General features: G+C 42.3%; 1 protein-coding gene across 1 annotated transcript in view; it reads left to right on the forward strand.

Annotated features, from left to right (window-relative positions):
• Nucleotides 1–21,762, forward strand: part of FREM3 (FRAS1 related extracellular matrix 3) — a 48,605-nt gene that overhangs the window by 25,406 nt on the left and 1,437 nt on the right. Inside the window, 1 exon segment of the mRNA XM_088827851.1 lies at nt 17,944–18,212. Coding sequence (XP_088683977.1) covers nt 17,944–18,212 — 269 coding nt within the window.

Genomic DNA, 21,762 nt, shown 5'->3' on the forward strand with positions numbered 1-21,762 from the left:
CGTGGTGTTGGAGAAGACTCTTGAGAGTCCCTTGGTCAGTAAGGAGATCAAACCAGTCAATCCTGAAGGAAATCAGTCCTGAATATTCATTGGAAGGACTGATGCTGAAGCTGAAACTCCAATACTTTGGCCACCTGATGCGAAGAACTGACTCATTAGAAAATACCCTGATGCTGAGAAAGACTGAAGGCAGGAGGAGAAGGGGATGACAGAGGATGAGCCACCAGGAAAGCCCTTTATTGTTCTTTAATAAAAGACTTGTGTTCATGAGCAAGAGAGTGTGGGAAAACTCAGTAAATTTGGCACAAATCCAGCAAGCGGAGTTTTACTTTTCTTTGAATACAAGTGCTTATATTTCCTGGTAGCTCAGCTGGTAAAGAAGCCGCCTGCAATGCAGGAGACCCTGTTTGATTCCTGAGTCGGCAAGATCTTCTGGAGAAGGGATATACTACCCACTCCAGTATTCTTGGGCTTCCCCGGTGGCACAGCTTGTAAAGAATCCGCCTGCAATGTGGGAGACCTGAGTTCATTCCCTGGGTTGGGAAGATCCTCTGGAGAAGGGAAAGGTTACCCACTCCAGTATTCTGGTCTGGAGAATTCCATGGACTGTATAGTCCATGGGTTGTCAAAGAGTCGGACACGAATGAGAGACTTTCACTTTCACATGTTATGAAGCAGAGTACAAAATTCATAGGGAATTTTTAAAAGTATCTCTGAGACTTCAAAGCTCACAGCCTGTCGCCAAGCCCCAGGTCCTGCTCTCTTCCCCTTCTCAGCAATGGCTCACCTTCATATGCCCTGAGGATTATTCTGGTTTTGAGAAACCCTGATGGAATGAATCTTTTTTCTTCAGGTAGTTTTAACAAGACTTCAAAATAATTTAAACGTTATTTCCTGGATGGAGTCCTATAGAACTAGTCTTTAAAAGGAGTTTGCATTAAAGGGAAAAAAAAATCTTGTGTTTAAGTATATTTAAGAAATAATGGGTTTATCAAATGTACAGGTGTTTTTTAATAATTTAAAGCTTCTCAGATGGCGGAGAGAGTTCTCTTAGTTCTTACTCAAAACGAAAGACTAGAACCACCTGGTACAATCTTTAAACTGTGACCACTGTCAATGGCCCACAAACCTGTAGACATTTCGCCAAAATTACCACTTTGCCTATTGGGGGAGTGAGGATTAACATTATATAAGTTTTCTGTGTGCAATATTCTATCTCTGCTTCTGTATACACTACAGGGCACCCACCACTAAAAGCTTATTTTCCATCCATCACCATATAGATGACCCCCTTTACCTGGTTCACCCTCGCCTACCATCCCACTCCACTCACTCCTCTGGTGATTAGACTCTGTTCTCTGCATTTAAATCTTTGTTTTTCTTTGGTTTGTTCATTTTCTTAAGAATTTATTTTCTTATATTTCACATATGAGTGAAATCATATAGTATTTGTAATCTTACCTTTTTCTTTTTTTTTTTGTTTCACTGTGTGGCATGTGGGATTTAGTTCCTGACCAGGGATCATACCCCATACCCCTTGTAGTAGAAGCACTGAGTATTAACCATTGGACCACCAGGAAAGTCTTTGTTATTGTCCAGTCGCTAAGTCATGTCTGCAACCCCGTGGACCGCAGCACACCAGGCTTCCCTGTCCTTCACCATCTCCTGGAGTTTGCTCAAATTCATGTTCATTGAGTCAGTGATGCCATCCAACCATCTCATCCTCTGTGTCACTCACTTCTCCTTCTGCCCTCAATTTTTCCCAGCATCAGGGTCTTTTCCAATGAGTCAGCTCATCACATCAGGTGGCCAGAGTATCGGAGCTTCAGCTTCAGCATCCGCCCTTTCAATGAATATTCAGGACTGATTTCCTTTAGGTTGACTGGTTGGATCCCCTTGCTATCCAAGGGACTCTGAGAGTCTTCTTCAGCACCACAGTTCAAAAGCATCAATTCTTCAGCACTTAGCCTTTTTTGTTGTCCAACTCTCACATCCATATATGACCACTGGAAAAACCATAGCTTTGACTAGATGGACCTTTGTGGGCAAAGTATTGTCTCTGCTTTATAATACACTATCTAGATTTGTCATAACTTTTCTTCCAAGGAGCAATCATCTTTTAATTTCATGACTGCAGTCATCATCTGCAGTGATTTTGGAGCATATGAAAAGAAAGTCTGTCACTGTTTCCATTTTTCCCCCATCTACTTACCATGAAGTGATGGGACCAGATTCCAGCTCCTTTGCCCAGTTTTTTAAAATTAGATTCTTTCTTTTATTCATATTAAGTTGTATGAGTTTTAAATGTATTTTGGATATTAACACCTTATCAGATACATGATTTGCAAATCTCTTCTCCCTTAAGTTGTTTTTTTTAATTTATTGATAATTTCTTTGCTGTACAGAAGCTTTTTAGTTTGATGTAGTTCCATTTATTTTTGCTTTTGTTCCCCTGCCTGAGGAGTCATCCAGGAAGATATAAACAAACATACTGCCTATGTTTTCTTCCGGAGTTTTATGCTTTCAGGTCTTGCATTCAAGTCTTTAATCTTTCTGAGTTGTATTCTGTGTATGGTACGAGATAGTGGTCTAGTTTCACTTTTTTGCATGTGGTTGTCCAATTTTCCCAATACCATTTATTGAAGAGACTATCCTTTCTCCATTGCATATTCTTTTCCCTTTTGTTGTAAATGAATTGTCCATGTACGTCTGGATTTATTTTAGGGCTGTCAGTTCTGATCCATTTGTCTATGTGTCTGTTTTTTGGCCAAATACCACGCTGCTTTGATTACTGTAGCTTTCTCATATAATGTGAATATATAACATTGTGAAACCTCTAACTTTGTTCTTTTTTCTCAGGATTGTTTTGGCTCAGGGTCTTTTGTAGTTCCATGTAAATTTGGGGTTTTTCTTTTTCGGTTCTATTACTGTGAATAATGTCATTGAGATGTTGATGGAGCTTACGTTGAGTCTGTAGATTGCTCTAGGTAACACAGACAGTTTAACAATGTTCTTCCATTTTACGAGCACAGACTATCTTCCCATTTCTTTGTGTCATCTTCAGTTTCTTTCAACAGCGTCTTGCAGTTTTCAATGTACAGGTCTTTCACCTTCTTGGTTAAATTTATTCCTAGGTATTTTCTTCTTTCTTCTTTTTTTGTCGTTGTAAATGGGGCTGTTTTCTGAGTTTACCCCTTTGCTCTTCATTTCAAAAATTAAGTTGACTGGAACAGTTAATTAGAAATCATCCAAATGTTACTTTTGGTGCACTGAGAAGAGATTCATGAAAAAATACTCTCTCTATGTAAAACCCTCCAATTTTACAAACCTCTGAAAACAGTTTAGTTTGTCTGCGATGTTTCTCTTCTGTCAATGTGTCATGTGTGACAGAGTTGGACTTGGAAATGCCCTTTCCTTTAACTGTTTCACCTGGGCTTTTTTCTGATAAAATTGCTTCATGCTGGCAAACACATTTTCTTTGATTCATTAAGCATGAAGGGGTGATATTTTTCTGCATAATTTCATCTTTCATGCTTTAAATTGATTTTCCTTTGTAGCTTTGATTTTTCTCTGCCATGAATTCATTTGTTAGGAAAAAGAGTCCCAAGTAGGGGACTGCTGGTGCAGAAATGATAGGGTTATCTGGACGGGGTCTGTGACAGATTCCTACAGAGACTGTAGGTCCTAGCCACAGCCTTACAGTTCTAGGACTCACTGACCTGGAAGAACCCCCCGACGTGGAAATGAAGAGAACAGCTCTACAACGGCCACTCCCACCAGCCATTTGCTCCTTGTAATCTCTCTTTAATTCCAACCCGGTTCCTTACCTGGCCCAACGTGCTCTCTGCACAGTTTATCGCAAAGTAGCATGGCATAATGGAAAAAACACAGGTTTGGAAATACTGTTTCACAAGTTACTGTTGGGCAAGTTCAGGATGGTTGAGTCTTCCTTTTCTTTAAGGAGGAACTCCAAATGTCAAGGAAAATGAGACCAGTCCAGATTAGTGCTTGGCACTGCTTTAGTCACGGTTGTTTAGGAAGAACATGGTATATACATCCCATGCCAAATCTAGAAGCCACATTTGATGGGAAGCAAGTAGAGCTAGAAGACTGGAAAGAACTGGATTCACTCTGATTATCTCTTCCTTTTACATCTACCAGCAATCATTTTATTATTTTTCCATTACACTCCAAGTTGCTAATGTTAATTTGTAGACAAAAATGTGTCTTACTAAATATATTTAAACCAATAGTCCTCCTAAGGATATTAGCCCACTGCTCCGTCTATGGGATCACACAGAGTCAGACACGACTGAAGTGACTTAGCAGCAGTAGCAGCAGCAGCCACTGTTTAGCTTGTATAAAAATTCTTACCCTATGTACCACCTACTGAAAAGAGCTTTTTTAAAATTTTTTTTATATTTCAATCATTCTGGCAAGCAAAAGAGGAGGGTCCCCTGCTTCCAGAATTACTTAATAGGCATACATTATCCTTGTGACAATATTTGTTTGTCTAATTAAATTACCTACAAAGTTTTATAAAAATTTAAGTCTGTTCCCAACCCTCCAAATACTCTTATTTAATTTGTCTGAAGTAAATCCTACACATCAGTGTTTTTTAGCAACAAATGTGATGTGTAGTCAAGTTGGAACTGTAGTAGGGAAAATCTTGAAATAACCTGAGTGTGCAATTCCTGTATAACTTTCCTCCCTTGAGTGTAGATGGGATCTGTTTGTTTCTTGATGTGTGTGTGTGTGTGTGTGTGTATGCACACTCATGTACTCAGTCACCCAGTTGTGTCCGACTCTGCGACCCCATGGACTACAGCCCGCCAGGCTCCTCTGTCCAAGGAATTCTCCAGGCAAGAATACTGAAATGGGTTGCCATTTCCTCCTCCAGGGGATCTTTCTTATCCAAGGATCAACCCCATGTATCCTGGATCTCCTGCATTGGCAGGCAGATTCTTTACCACTGAGCCACCTGGGAAGCCATATATATATATATATATATATATATATATATATATATATATATATATATATATATATATATATGTATGTATGTATATATGCATATATATATATATATTCAATGTCCACCTTCCTAGCATATGCCAGAAAGATTCTCCATTGGCCTTGAAAAAACAAACTACCATGTTGCAAGTAAGCTACCTGCTGAAAGATCCATATGGCAGGGGACTTTTGGCAGCCTCTAGGAACTAAGAGCAACCTCCAACCAATAAACAGTAAAAAGCTGGGACTCTCGGTCCTACAGCTGAAGAAAATGAATTCTGCCAGTAACTAGAGAGAGCTTGGAAACATTCTTCCTAGTCAAGAATTTAGATGAGAATGCAGTACTGCTGCATTGCTATTTTGTGAGACCCTGAGCAGAGGACTCATTGAAGTCTTGTCTGGACTCCTGACCCACAGAAACTAAGAGATAATAAACATGTGTTTGATTCAACTCCTTAGTTTGTGGCAATTTTTACATTGCAGCAGAGGGCCAACCAGGCTTCTCTGATGGCTGAGATAGTAAAAAATCTGCCTGCAATGCAGGAGATGTGGATTCGATCCCTGGTTGGGAAGATTCCCTGGAGAAGGGAATGGCTATTCATTCAAGTGCTCTTGCCTGGGAAATCCTACAGACAGAGGAGCTTGTGTCCATGGGGTCACAAAGAGTCAGACATGACTGAGTGACTAGCACACACATAGAGAGCCAACCATGTGATTAAAGGGTTGGAGCTTTCAGTACCACCTTTCTGACTTCCACAGAAGGGAGAAGGACTGAGTCCATCACCAATGGTCAGTGATTGGGTCATTTGTGCCTGTGTAATGAAGCTCCTTAAAACCCAAAGGACTGAGGTTGAAAAGCTTCCAGGTTGGTGAACACATAGAGATTTGTGGAGAATGGCATGTCCAGAGATCATGAGCTCCTGCCCTTTCCCATATACGTTGCCCTATATATCTCTTCCGTCTGGTTGTCCTGAGTTACCTTCTTTTCTTATAAACTGATGATCTAGGAAATTGTTTCTCTGAGTTCTGTGGGCCTCTCCATCAAGTTAATGGAAGATGAGGAAGGGGTTCATTGAAACCTTCAATCTACAGCCACTGGTCAGAAGCACAGGTGACAACATGTACTTGTGATTGACTTCTGAAGATGGCAGAGGTGGGGGTGCAGTCTTGTAGGACTGAGCCCTTAACCTGAGTGATCTGGTACTATTTCCAGGTAGACAGTGTCAGAACTGGGCTTCCCAGGTAGGGCTAGTGGTCAAGAACCCACCTGCCAGTGCAGGAGATGTAAGAGACACAGGTTTGATCCTAGGTCAAGAAGATCCCCTGGAGGAAGGCATGGCAACCTACTCCAATATCCTCACCTGGAGAATCCCATGGACAGAGGAACATGTCAGGCTAGAGTCTATAGGGTTACAAAGAGTCAGATACAACTGAAGCGACTTAGCACACAGCACAGCAGCATCAGAACTGTGTTAAAAGTTTGGACACCCAGCTAGGGTCGAAGAACTGTTTGATGGTGTTGGGAAGAACACACACTGGAGTTGGTGTCAGAATCATAACAGGCATGGTCTTTACATCAGTCTACCCAACTCACAAGATCCAAGATCCAAGGGCACTGAGGGACTGAATGGGCTTTTTTTCTATATTCCATTTCATCTGCCAGCTTCATTTTCTATTGTTTATCATGGCTTTTAGAACTCTCATGTTTTATTATTTTCTCTTCAAGGCAGATAAAAGCACTTTTGAATGAATCGCTTAGTTATTTTTAAAACTATGTCTTTAGGTAACACCAGAAAAAAAAATTAATAAACAGGGAAGAAATTGGCAACAGTTAAAATTAAGCACAAAATGGTGAGATGCTATGCACAGCTGGAGACTTACACAGAAATATAAAACATGGAAAAAATTTAAATTGTTTGTTTCTCAGAGACTGAAAAAAATGTAGCTCCAAGAACTGACCCATTGAAATGAAAATATTAATACTATTAAATTAAAATACAGTTTCATTCGGCACTCAGTTGATTCTTCTGCCTAAAAGCAAACGTATGCTGTCTTTACCTCCCTCGTCCCCTTCATCCTCCAAGAGGTACAAAGAGAAACTGCTTTCTTACAGGTCAGAATACTTCCTGATGTTCTCCTTGAGTGCACACAGTTGTAATTATATAGAAGCTAGATCTTTTCTAGCATCTGATCAACTTGTTAATAAAGAAACAGATTTATAACATCTTATTTGAACACTTTACTAATCGGTAACCACTGAAAGGAAAGCCAAATTACCCTCTGGCAGCAAATGAATTCTAAGCCCTTTCCCACCCCAGTGCAGCATCCTGTTCTGTGCTACTGTGTGTTTCCACATCCCCATCAAGGGCAATGGGACTGTTTGCCCATTGTCATTGAGTATTTGCAAATTGAAATGTTGGTCTCTTGTCAGGTGCTTCCACCCATCCTCTGAGCACCTATTGGATTCATTGGAAATCAAAGGTCTGTGTCTTGCTTGATTCATGTACAGCAAGCCAAATGCTTAAAGAGATGTAGCAAAACAATAATTACAGAAGCCATCTACTGTGAGTATTAACTATTTGATCATAGAATCTGTGACAATTTAGAGTAAAACAAGTGACAGTTCAAACCAGGGAAATGGGATGTGTTTTTCAAACCCCTCAAGGCTCCGTTGTTTCTCAAGTCCTGGTTTAACACTGTGGTCTTACGTATTTGTGCTTCTGGCAAAAACCAGATAGTGTTATCTCCTGTTTAATAGTGAGTAATAGAAAAAAAAACATATAAATATTATTAAAAGAAGTGTTCAGACCGCCACAGGAATCAAAACAACAGTGAGCACTGAGTTCACTGACTTGCCAAGAAAGGAAACACGTACCAGTGAAAAGATTCAAAGAGGTTCACCGAGAGGAGATGACAGGGGCCAATGTAGCCCAGGATGAGGCAGTTCGTTGTGATGGTGCTATTTAAGGACGGGGCACAGGAGCACGTGGAATGATCCCATCACACAGATAGCATAGATAAAACAAGTACCATTGTTCAGTGACCAGAAAGACTCTTCAGTTGGGTCTGGTGAGGGTCTGGCATACTGAAGTCATCAATTGTCTTCAGCTGGTGGGAGGTTTAAGTTCACAGTCATTGATTTTCTCTGGCTAGTTAGAAAAAACTATGAGTGGTACAGTATCCAATTCTGATCTCTCTCTTAGTCAAGAGCTGCTGCAAGTGGGAAATTCTTCTGCAGTCTCTTCTTCTGGTTTTCATCTCTGACAAAACCAAGTGACTACAACATAGGAAAATCATCAAATTTTCAAGTCTACAACATTATTATGATGGGATGGTGGTGGTTTAATCGCTAAGTCATGTCTGACTCTTTTAACTGCATAGACTGTAGCCCACAAGGCTCTTCTGTCCATGGGATTCTCTAGGCAAGAATGCTAAAGTGGGCAGTCATTTCCTTCTCCAAGGATTCTGATGGGGGGTAGGGGCTAAATTTATGCAATATAATTGTCTTTATTGGCATAACTCCAGATTTCCTTTATTGTAGATTCATCAGCTGTATGAATGGATGGAATAGTGACTGCACTATAGCATTTGTGACTTTGTTAGCAATTGACCTGACCAATGAAACTATGAGCCATGCCATGTAGGACCATCCAAGATGGACAGGTTATGGTGGAGAGTTCTGACAAAACGTAGTCCACTGGAGAAGGGAATGGCAAACCACTTCAGTATTCTTGCCTTGAGAATCCCATGAACAGTATAAAAAGGCAAAAAGATAGGACACTGAAAGATGAACTCCCCAGGTCAGTAGGTGCCCAATATGCTACTGGAGAAGAGTGGAGAAATAACTCCAAAAAGAATGAAGACATGGAACCAAGCCAAAAACAATGCTCAGTTGTGGATGTGACTGGTGATGGAAGTCAAGTCCGATGCTGTGAAGAACAATATTGCATAGGAACCTGGAAGGTTAGATCCAAGAGTCAAGGTAAATTGGAAGTAATCAAACAGGACATGGCAAAAGTAAACATCGATATTTTAAGGATCAGTGAACTAAAATGGACCGGAATGGGCAGATTTAACTCAGATGACCATTATATCTACTACTGTGGGCAAAGAAACCCTTGGAAGAAATGGAGCAGCCGTCATAGTCAGCAAAAGAGTCTGAAATGCACTACTTGGGAGCAGTCTCAAAAATGACAGAATGATCTCTGTTCGTTTCCAAGGCAAACCATTCAATATCACAGTAATCCAAGTCTATGCCCCAACCAGTAATGTTGAAGAAGCTGAAGTTGAACGACTCTATGAAGACCTACAAGACCTTCTAGAACTAACACCCATAAAAGATGTCCTTTTCATTATAGGGCACTGGAATGCAAAAGTAGGAAGTCAAGAGATACCTGGAGTAACAGGCAAATTTGGCCTTGGAGTACAGAATGAAGCAGGGCAAAGGCTAACAGAGTGTTGTCAAGAGAATGCACTGGTCATAGCAAGCACCCTTTTCCAACAACACAAGAGAACACTCTACACATGGACATCACCAGATGGTCAATACTGAAATCAGATCGATTATATTCTTTGCAGCTGAAGATGGAGAAGCTCTATATAGTCAGCAAAAACAAGACCAGGTGTTGACTGTGGCTCATATCATGAACTCCTTATTGCCAAATTCAGGCTGAAATTGAAGAAAGTAGGGAAAACCACTAGACCATTCAGGTATGACTTAAACCAAATCCTTTATGATTATACAGTGGAAGTGACATAGGTTCAAGAGATTAGATCTGATAGAGTGCCTGAAGAGCTATGGATGGAGGTTTATGACATCATACAGGAGGCAGTGATCAAGACCATCCCCAAGAAAAAGAAATGCAAAAAGGCAAAATGATTATCGGAGGAGGCCTTACAAATAGCTGAGGGAAGAAGAGAAGTGAAAGGCAAAGGAGAAAAGGAAAGATATAACCACTTGAATGCAGAGTTCCAAAGAATACCAAGGAGAGATAAGAAAGCCTTCCTCAGTGATCAATGCAAAGAGATAGAGGAAAACAATAGAATGGGAAAGACCAGAGAGCTCATCAAGGAAACTAGAGTTACCAAGGGAACATTTCATGCAGAGATGGGCACAATAAAGGACAGAAATGGTATGGACCTAACAGAAGCAGAAGATATTAAGAAAAGGTGGCAAGAATACACAGAACTGTACAAAAAAGATCTTCACAACCCAGATAATCATGATGGTGTGCTCATTCACCTAGAATCAGACATCCTGGAAAGTGAAGGGGAGTGGGCCTTAGGAAGCATCATTATGAACAAAGGAAGTGATGGAATTCCAGCTAAACTATTTCAAATCCTAAAAGACGATGCTATGAAAGTGCTGCACTCAATATGCCAGCAAATTTGGAAAATTCAGCAGTGGCCACAGAACTGGAAAATGTGAGCTTTCATTCCAATCCCAAAGAAAGGCAATGCCAAAGAATGTTCAAATTCCTGCACAATTGCACTCATCTCACATGCCAGCAAAGTAATGCTCAAAATTCTCCAAGCTAGGCTTAAACAGTACATGAACTGAAAACTTCCAAATGTTCAATATGGATTTAGAAAAGGCAGAAAGACCAGAGATCAAATTGCCAACATCCATTGTATCATAGAGAAAGCTAGAGCATTCCAGGAAAACATCTATTTCTGCTTTATTGACTACACCAAAACCTTTGACTGTGTGAAAGTTTAGTTGCTCAGTCGTGTCCAACTCTTTGCGACCCCATGGACTGTAGCCTACCAGGATCCTAAGTCCAAGGGATTTTCCAGGCAAGAGTACTGGAGTGGGTTGCCATTTCCTTCTCCAGAGGATATTCCTAACCCACGGATTGAACCCAGGTCTCCCACATTGTAGGCAGATTCTTTACTGTCTGGGCCACCAAGGAAGTCCTGGTGGGGAAGACTGTGTGGATCACAACAAACTGTGGAAAATTCTTCAAGAGATGGGAATACCAGATCACCTTACTTTCCTCCTGAGAAATCTGTATGCAGATCAAGAAGCAACAGTTAGAGCCGGACATGGAACAATGGACTAGTTCCAAATTGGGAAAGGAGTATGTCAAGGCTGTATATTGTCACCCTGCTTATTTAACGTATATGCAGAGTATATTATGCAAAATGCCAGGCTGGATGAAGCACAAGGTGGAGTCAAGATTGCTGGGAGAAATATCAATAACTTCTGGCATGCAAATGACACCACCCTTGCAACAGAAAGTGGAGAAGAACTAAAGAGCCTCCTGAAAGTGAAAGAGGAAAGTGAAAAGCTGGCTTAACACTCAACATTCAAAAAACTAAGATAATGGCATCTGGTCCCATCACTTCATGGAAAATCGATGGGGAAACAATGGAAACAGTGACAGACTTTATTTTGGGGGGCTCCAAAATCACTGCAGATGGTGATTGCAGCCATGAAATTAAAAGATGCTTGCTCCTTGGAAGAAAAGTTATGACAAATCTAGACAACGTATTAAAAAGCAGAGACAATACTTTGCCCACAAAGTTCCATCTAGTCAAAGCTGTGGTTTTTCCAGTAGTAATGTATGGATGTGAGAGAATGTCAACAAAAAAGGCTGAGCGCTGAAGAATTGATGCTTCTGAACCGTGGTGTTGGAGAAGACTCTTGAGAATTCCTTGGACTGCAAGGAGATCAAACCAGTCAATCCTAAAGGAAACCAGTACTGAATATTCATTGGAAGGACCAATGCTGAAGTTGAAGCTCTAATACTTTGGCCACCTGATGTGAAGAGCTGACTCACTGGAAAAGACCCTGATGCTGGGAAAGATTGAAGGCGGGAGGGAAAGGGATGACAGAGGACAGGATGGTTAGATGGCATCACCAACTCAATAGACACGAATCTGAGCAAGCTCCAGGAGTTGGTAATGGACAGGGAAGCCTGGTGTGCTGCAATCCATAGGGTCGCTAAGAGTTGAACATGACTGGGCGATTGAACTGAACTGACCTAACCCAACCATAGCAATAATGAGGATCAAGAATAGAAGCTTTGTAATTCATCTGGATAGAATACTCCCAATTTACTTCCTGATTTGCCAAGTCCAGCCCATGAACATAGATGTCATGGATTGGTTTTGTCAACTCAAAAAAATAATAATAATCACAACCTAAAAGTTGAGATTCATGTTTTATTCAGTGGACAAAACTGGCCACTTAAGTCTGAAAGGTAGCCTTTCAGATACCTCTAAGGAACCACACCAAAGAGGTAAGGGAGGAGCTAGGGTATATATAAAGAAGTTTTTGCAGCGAAGACCAGATCGTCAGAACATCAAAGAGTACTTTTAATTAAAGAAAACCAGGCATCTCAAGTTAAAGAATTTAGTGCTTTTCCATGTATGGGAAGATGCAAGATCTGGGCTTACTGAAATTATTCCTTTGATACGCACCTCAGCTATGTGGGGCAAGTATCCTCTGCCTTCTCATCCAGACTCTCCTCAGGGTACATCCCTGAGGATGTCTGCACTGTGATGGACTGATGGCTGCAAAGCCTTTACTTACTAATATGGCAGACCACATTTTTTCATTGATCATTCACTCAATTTGAACAACCAATTGGTTCGTTCTTAAATTTTAAATTTTATGCAAATTCCCCTCAACTGGTCCTGAAACATTCATCCAGAAGCAACAGAAGGTATTAACCAGCATGGAAGCAGAGCCTTGATTTGTCAATAAATTGTGTGGAGCAATTCTGTTGCCTAGCACATTATAGCAAGAGTATGGAGAGTCCTTGGTCACCCCTGTACTGCAAATAGAGTTTCATTTGACAGGCAAGGTGAGAGAATGATGTGTACACAGCTTTCTAACTCAACTACTCAAAGCCAAGGAAGAAAGCTTCATTCAAAATGTCAAATGTCTTACTCTTTCAGGAAGGGTTAAAGTAAAATGAGTAAATTGTGATCATCCTAAATTGTTGATACCTCAAGACAATAGGAAATTTAAATCTTGTGAAAGGGCTTATTATTTCCAAGCTGACATTCCTTATTTCTGGGTTGACATGAATATACAGCTGACCTTTGAACAACATTGGTTTGAATTATGCAGTTCCACTTGTATTGATTACACCCAACTTCCATAAAGCTATCATTTTGCTACTTCTTTGTTATCAACGCATGAATTATTATACCTGTAAATAAATGTGAACCTCTTTCTCACATTATCTTTTCATTTTGGTATCTGATGTTAAAAATGCATATAACATCTATAGCGTTTTATGTAAGATAATGTTGATGTAGATCCCAACAGATGATTCATCTTGTAAATGGATGACAAATGTGATATTGAGACTTCCTGGTGGTCCAGCAGTTAAGACTCCATACTCCCCGTGCAGCAGGCCCGTATGTGATCCCTAGTCAGGGAACTAGATCCCACAGGCCCTAAGATTTTACATGACTCAACTAAAGATCCCTCATGCTACAACTAAGACCTGGTGCAACCAAAGAAATAAATGATTTAAAAAGATTTTTAACTTATTGATATAGTTCAGTTCAGTCACTCAGTCACGTCATATAGTACAGTATGTAAATGTACTTTCTCTTCCTTATGATTTTCTTAATAACATTTTTCTTTATTTTATTGTAAGAATACAGCATATAATACAAATAACGTATAAAATGTGTGTTGATCGACTATGTTATTGATAAGGCTTTCAGTCAACAGTGTAGGCTTAGTCAATCAGCCATGTCCGACTCTTTGCAATGCCATGAACTGTAGCCCACCAGTCTCCTCTCTGTGTGGAATTCTCATGGCAAGAATACTGGAGTGGGTAGCCATCCCCTTCTCCAGGAGATCTTCCCAACCCAGGGATCGAACTTGGGTCTGCAGATTCCTTACCATCCGAGCCACCAGAGAAGTCCTCAGTCAACAATAGGCTATTAATAATTATATTTTGAGGGATTCAAAAGTTATACATGGATTTTTGACTGAACAAGGGTCAGTATTCCTAACCTCCTTATCAAGGATCAACTGTATTTAATTTTACAAAAAAAATAGACAAGAGTCTATTCAGCCATGTATGGTGTCAGAAGAAAGGCAGAGGCTTCCAGAAAACTGGAGTGCTGATCAGAAGGTTGCCTGATGGACAAGATGAGCAGAGGATCATAGGATGTGAAACACGTTGTGACTAGAGAGAATCTAGTTACCATGAGGAGTTGACAGCTGTGTGAAATCTGGTGCCATCTCTGGGTAGATAGTGTCAGAACTGAGTTGGACTTTTGCACATCCTGATGTTATGTGGAAAGCCCTTCCACACACACATTATAATTGGGGCCAGGAACCTAATTTAACTATCCTTATTAAAATCATAAGCCCTAGAATTTAAGTTTATGAAAAAAAAAGTCCTCAGCTCCAGAAAATACACTGGGACATATCCCCACACAACACTTTAAATAAACTTGTCAATGCATCACTTTCACAACTCAAGTTTTCCTCTGTAGAATCTTTGAAGTGATATTAGATGTATTTTACATATATCAGGTGGATTTTATATAAAAACACTCTTAAGCCTTTGTGTTATATTAATCTTTCATAGTATTTTCAAGCCATTCTAAATGTTCATTGGTTTTAGAAACATTTTTTTTTCTTTCCACCCATTATGTTTTCTTTTATGATTGATCTGGGTTTAAAGCATCTTGATAGTTCACCACTAGACCATTCAGATATGACCTAAATCAAATCCCTTATGATCATACAGTGGAAGTGAGAAATAGATTTAAGGGACTAGATCTGATAGATAAAGTGCCTGATGAACTCTGGATGAAGGTTCGTGACATTGTACAGGAGACAGTGATCAAGACCATCCCCATGGAAAAGAAATGCAAAAAAGCAAAATGGCTGTCTGAGGAGGCCTTACAAATAACTGTGAAAAGAAGAGAAGCAAAAAGCAAAGGAGAAAAGGAAAAATATAAGCATCTGAATGCAGAGTTCCAAAGAATAGCAAGGAGAGATAAAAAAGCCTTCCTCAGAGATCAATGCAAAGAAATAGAGGAAAACAACAGAATAGGAAAAACAAGAGATCTCTTCAAGAAAATTAGAGATTCCAAGGGAACATTTCATGCAAATATGGGCTCGATAAAGGACAGAAATGGTATGGACCTAACAGAAGCAGAAGATATTAAGAAGAGGTGGCAAGAATACACAGAAGAACTGTACAAAAAAGATCTTCACACGATAATGTGATCACTGACCTAGAGCCAGACATCTTGGAATGTGAAGTCAGGTGGGCCTTGGAAAGCATCACTACGAACAAAGCTAGTGGAGGTGATGGAATTCCAGTTGAGCTATTTCAAATCTTGAAAGATGATGCTGTGAAAAGTGCTGCACGCTCGCAGAAGAGATGCAGAATGGACCCGTCTTAGGCCTTGTCCAATAGCACCATCTAGAGGGAGGAACAAGCGCCACAGAAGCACCGTTCCGTTCCGTTCCATCGCTCAGTCATGTCCGACTCTTTGCGACCCCGTGGACTATAGCCTACCAGGCTCCTCCATCCATGGGATTCTCCAGGCAAGAATACTGGAGTGGGTTACCGTTTCCTTCTCCAGGGATCTTCCCGACCCAGGGATCGAACCCGGGTCTCCCGCATTGGAGGCTGACGCTTTAACCTCTGAGCCACCAGGGAAGCACCGCCAAATGCTAAAAAGAGGAAGGATTGTGATCAGCCAGGATAGGGATGCAGACTGAAGGGCCTTAGCACGCACATATCCTTATTAAGGGGACTGCAGATGAGAAGCACGCAACCATGGGAATGAGAGATCTCCAAAGAACACACCAAAGTGCCCATGAGAAACAGAATCTTCTTTCTTCCAGTCTTCTAAGACCCAAGAGTGTGGTCACCATGATAAAACCCATCAAGATCTTGTCTGCTTCTCTTGCTTCTCCACCCTGTTTCCTGTCCAAGCTTAGAGGTATCCAAAACATCCGACAGCAACAATGGGGAGGTGGAGTGAAACTTCTGAGTCCAAAAGAAAGGATGAGGACTTCCCTGGTCTAAGTGGCTAAGACTTGGTGTGTTTCCAATGCTGGGGGTCTGGTTTCCATCCCTGGCCAGGGAGCTAGATCCCACCTGCAGCAACTGAAGATCCTGCTTGCCCCAACCAAGACCCGGTGCAGCCCAAAAAAGAAATAAAAATGTTTAAGAGAGAATGACCTCCCCACACCCTTTTCTGAGTGCAGACCCCCGCCTGCGATGCAGCAAATAGCAAGAGTGGCCCATCACTGCAACTAGAGCTGTGCAAAGTGTCAGGGGAGCACGGGTATGGAACAACTTCCCCCTTAAGGGCATATATGGCCTCTCAGGGGCTTCCCAAGTGACACTAGGGGTAAAGAACCTGATGGCCAATGCAGGAGACATAAGAGACACGGGTTCGATCCCTGGGTCAGGAAGAGAGCATGGCAACCCAAGCCAGTATTCTTGCCTGGAGAATCCCATGGATCGAGGAGCCTGGCAGGCTACACAGTCCATAGGATTGCAAAGAGTCGGACACGACTGAGCGACTTAGCATGCACGCATGCACATGACCTCCCAGAGCAGGTTACTCAGTCAGAGTCTTACAAAAGGAGTGTGTGAAATTAACATGTTGAGAAGGGAGTTTCAGCTCAGAGGACATCACCAGTGAAGATGGAGGCCCTGACCACGTGCTGTGCTGGCTGCCTGGAGAGCTGTTCTGTGTAACAGGCGCACAGGACACAGGGTCAGGAATGGTACATGAAGACTCCAGAAAGAACGGCCGCTAGTCAGATTACGAGAGCTCCTGCACACTACTGTCAAACGTTTGGTAAAACTCTCTGCAGCACGAAGAGATCTGCTAAAATACATCCTAGGCAGATACTGCTTATTACGGTGGAGTTCTACCTTCCAAAATCCAAATTCCATTCTGATATGCTTCTGTGTTGTATCGTGCTTGCCGAAGTTTCTTCTCTGTAGTGTTGATTTTCCATTTACCATGTCATGTGTGGTAAAGCTGTCATGCCTGTGTGGTAAAGCTGCTGCCTGGTGTGAACATCTTTTTGCCTCTGAATTTCAGTCTGAGGAAAAGCATTCGTTTCTGACCTTTATCATGTCAGGTGTAACAGCTGAAACTTGTATAAGCTTTGAAGAGTCAGCTAAGTTTAGAGGCTGCCTTTTAGAACCGAGAGAACTCGAAGTGGATGAGTACGCCTGCTTGGCCAAGTCTTGACTTGTCAAACGTTCCCCACCCCCCCCCACATTGGATGTATTGCTCTCTTCCACCTGCTCTCAGGCCTCCCTGGTGGCTCAGATGGTAAAGCGTCTGCCTGCAATGCAGGAGACCCGGGTTTGATCCCTGGGTGGAGATGCCCTGGAGACAGAAATGGCTACCCACTCCAGTATTCTGGCCTGGAGAATTCCCACGGGCAGAGGAGCCTGGTGGACTAGAGACCATGGGGTCGCACAGAGCTGGCCTGACTCACTAACACGTTCACTTTCACCTGCTCTCAGAGTCTGATGCCCACCCTGGCTGCCCTCAGCCTTCTATTCTAGGGGACCCCTTTCCTGTCTCTGGGGGTAGCAGTTCAGGAATAGAATTTCTGTCTGTCTTTGTGATAAACAAACATATGGGATAAGGTGCAGCAGCAGACGCCGAGTTCAGACCCCTGGCTGGACTGTGCCTTGACATGAAGGGCCCTCCTCCCTTAAGAAGAAAAAGCCTCCTTAATTCCCCACCATCTTTTCCCAAACAATAGCTGACTTGCCGGATTTTCAGCTAGTTGACCAGTTTTCCCCAGTTAGGAAACTTCTTTGCACGACAGATCTCTCTTAAAGGAGGAAAATGAATAGAATTCTGATTTCCTCTCACTGCAGTTCCTGGAATCTAAGCCGTGGCATGAGACTCCTCCCTGATGTGGTCGTTTGTGTGTTTTGCTTGTTTCCTCTCGAGCCCGTGGGACCTGTCAAGTCTGGTGATTGTGAGAAACGCCCAGGCTCCCACGGGGCCAGAGGAGACGAGGGTCCTGGGAGGCTGCAGCATTCTTAGCCCGTCCCTTCATGTCTCCCCAGAGCCTGCACTGCACTTTGGGGACGCTGAGTATCACACTGATGAAAGTGCTGGCTCCGTGGAGGTTTGTGTCCGGAGGACAGGCACGGACCTTTCCCAAGCGTCCTCTGTCACCGTGCGCTCCAAGAGAACAGAGCCGGCCTCAGCAGAAGGCGAGCAGCCCATTTTTAAAATGTGTCACCATCCTGACATTAATATAGGGTGAGGTCTAGTCTGTTCAAGTGTAGCTTGCCAAGTCCTTGTGGAGAGGCTCTGATTTAAATTTTTTCCTCCCTGGCCATATAGAATGACATCTGCTGTTTATGGAAGAAACAAAATATTCGAGTAGCAGCCTTATGACTTGTTGATTGGTTCATTAACTACTTAGGAAAGTGAAGTCACTCAGTCGTGTCCGAATCTTTGTGACCCCATGGACTGTAGCCTACCAGGCTCCTCCGTCCATGGGATTTTCCAGGCAAAAATACTGGAGGGGGTTGCCATTTCCTTCTCCGGGAGATCTTCCCAACCCAGGGATTGACTGACCCTGGGTCTCCTGCATTGTAGGCAGACGCTTTACCATCTGAGCCACCAGGGAAGTCCCATTAACTACTTGCTTGGGTCCGAATTAACCTTCTGAAGTTAAGAATATTCGCTGTGACAACCTAGAGGGGTAGGTAGAATGGGGTGGGAAGTGGAGGGAGAATCAAGGGGGAGGGGACCTAAAGATATCCATGTTGCTGTATTGGCATAAAACAACACAATCTTGTGAAGCAATTACGCTCCAATTAAAAATAAATAAATATTTAAAAAAGGAATATTTGTAGGACTTCCCTGGTGACCCAGCAGATAAGAATCCACCTGCCAAGGCAGGGGACATGGGTTCCACCTCTGGCCCGGGGAGACTGCACACACCGCGGGGCAACTAAGCCCATGCGCGACCACTGAGGCAACGTGCCCTGGAGCCCGTGCCCCCAACAAGAGAAGCCACACAGCGAGGAGCCCATTCCCCACAAGCAGAGAATGCTCGCGTGGAGCAACAGGGACCAACACAGCCCAAAGCTAATTAACTGAAAAAAGAACATTTGTAGAGACTAGACGCAGAAGGCAATGGCAAGCCACTCCAGTACTCTTGCCTAGTAAATCCCATGGATGGAGGAGCCTGGTGGGCTGCAGCCCGTGGGGTCGCACGCGACTGAGCAACTTCACTTTCACTTTTCACTTTCACACATTGGAGAAGGAAATGGCAAGCCACTCCAGTGTTCTTGCCTGGAGAATCCCAGGGACGGGGGAGCCTGGTGGGCTTCCGCCTATGGGGTCACACAGAGTCGGACATGACTGAAGTGACTTAGCAGCAGCAGCAGAGACTAGAAGCTGCTCATGAACACTATTTCATACCACGGTGTGCCTGTGATGACTGAGCAGGTATACCAGCTCCTGGGAGAATCCAGGCACCTATTGGCCCCCCGGGAGGGTAGGAGGCGCTCGATTCTGACTCCCCAGCATTTTCTTTGGCTTTAAGCAGCATATTCCCACACCCCACTCCCCTTTGTCTTTCTTGATGTGGACAAGCAAAGGCTGGCTGTCAGTGTAGTTAAATGGTTCTGAATATCACTTTCTCTGTGTTGAAGCTGTCAGCTGCTTTACCAACCAAAACAAATAAACGAAAAACACACACACACACTGTAGGATTCAGGAAGAGACAGGGAAATTCCCATCTGCATTGAAATTCACACTTTTTTCATTACTAACAGAGACCTTAATCTCCTGGGATGTGACAGGTAGCATAAATCAGGATTAGTATCTTACAGTCCAAGACACATGAGGATATGTTAAGATACTGCTAAGTCACTTCAGTCGTGTCCGACTCTGTGCGACCCCATAGACAGCAGCCGACCAGGCTCCGCCGTCCCTGGGATTCTCCAGGCAAGAACACTGGAGTGAGTTGCCATTTCCTTCTCCAATGCGTGAAAGTGAAAAGAGAAAGTAAAGTCGCTCAGTCGTGTCCAACCCTGAGCGACCCCACGGACTGCAGCCTACCAGGCTCCTCCATCCATGGGATTTTCTAGGCAAGAGTACTGGAGTGGCTTGCCATTGCCTTCTCCAATGTTAAGATAAAAACTAAGTAAAAGCACCTTGCAAATAAAACTCAGCAATCTAAAAACCTACAGGAACTGACAGGACATGAAGAGAAAATGTGTCTATGAAAATGTGCACCCAGATTCAACATGTACCCAAGAAACAGTTAAGGAAACTGAAGACAACTTGCTCCTGGGAGAATTACCATATTATAACACGCCAGTGAATATATCACAGCATATTGTGCATGACACCAGTGATGGTCCTTCTGTTGAGTTCTTTCATTGTTGTCTTGCTTTTTTTTTTTTTTTAAACTTTTCTTTCTTCCTTCCTTCTTTGCTTAATTTTCAGGCCAGGTTCTTTCTCACTCTCTATGTGTGAAACCAAAAATGAACAGACCAGTTGGCTCCTTGGACTCTTTTTATGGTTCGGGAAAAAATTAAAACTTATGTAGGTAAATTCCTTTTCATACCAATACTGACCCTCTGCTAGCCCTCAGGGAGAGATGGACAGATAGAAGTGATCTATGCTTGAGGTCCTGACTCATGGGTTTGAACAGGAGCTATGCAGAGCTAACAGTTTAGACTTGATAACCTCTAGAGTCTAGAAAATACTTGACATCTGCTCAGGTTGGTTAATTAATAATAATAATGATGCATACATTTGTATGTCATCATTATTTATGACATAAATGATAATTATAATTTCTATGTACTGAATCCTTGCTATTTGACAGACTCTGTGCTAGTATCCTTGCTGTATTATCTCTAATCTTCACAACTTTGAAAAATAGCAATAATCTTCCCCATTTTAATGTTGAAATTGAGACTCAAACAATGACATAGTTTATACACTTGAAGAGCAGAATTAACATGTGAACCCAAACCCATAAGATCTCCTTTCCTTTACTCTCCTGCCTTGGTGCTTTTCACCATCCTCTTGTTTTTTTCTTAATGTAATTATCTCAAACTTACAGGAACGTAATAAGTAGTAAAAGAAAAAAAGAACCACTTTGTTTTTCTTGAACCATTGAGAGCAGGTTGCCAATAAATCTGGAACCATCTCTTCAAAAATGTGGAGGCCAGATCCTATACAGACATTCTCCTGTGTACCCACAATACAAGCTTGAAATCAGGGCACTGATACATGACTACACTCTCATCTTCAGACCTCATTCAAATTCTACCAGCTGTCCCCAAATCATTCTTACAGCAAAAAAGTTCAGTTCAAAATCACAGTGTATTGAGTACCATGTCATTTGGTTTTGTATACCATCTGGACAGTTTCTTGGCTCTCTTTGACTTTCATATTTTTCAAGATTATAAACCAGCGGGAGGGATAAATTAGGAGTTTGGGATTAACAGATGGACACTACTATATATAAAAATAGATAATCAACAAGGACCTGCTGTTTAGCACAAAGAATTGTGCTTGAGTCTTGTAATAACCTAAATGGGAACAGATTTTGAGAGCGAATAGATATGCATATACGTGTAACTGAAATGTCCTGCTGTACTGCTGAAACTAACAGCATTGTCAGTCAACTGGGGGGCTTCCCTGGGAGCTCAGATGGTAAGGAGTCTGCCTGCATTGTAGGAGACCTGGGTTCGATCCCTGGGTCAGGAAGATCCCGTAGAGAAAGGAATG

Source organism: Moschus berezovskii, chromosome 19 (genome assembly GCF_049115385.1).
Source record: "Moschus berezovskii isolate FMDL1 chromosome 19, NW_MosBer_1.0, whole genome shotgun sequence".
NCBI lineage: Eukaryota > Metazoa > Chordata > Mammalia > Artiodactyla > Moschidae > Moschus > Moschus berezovskii.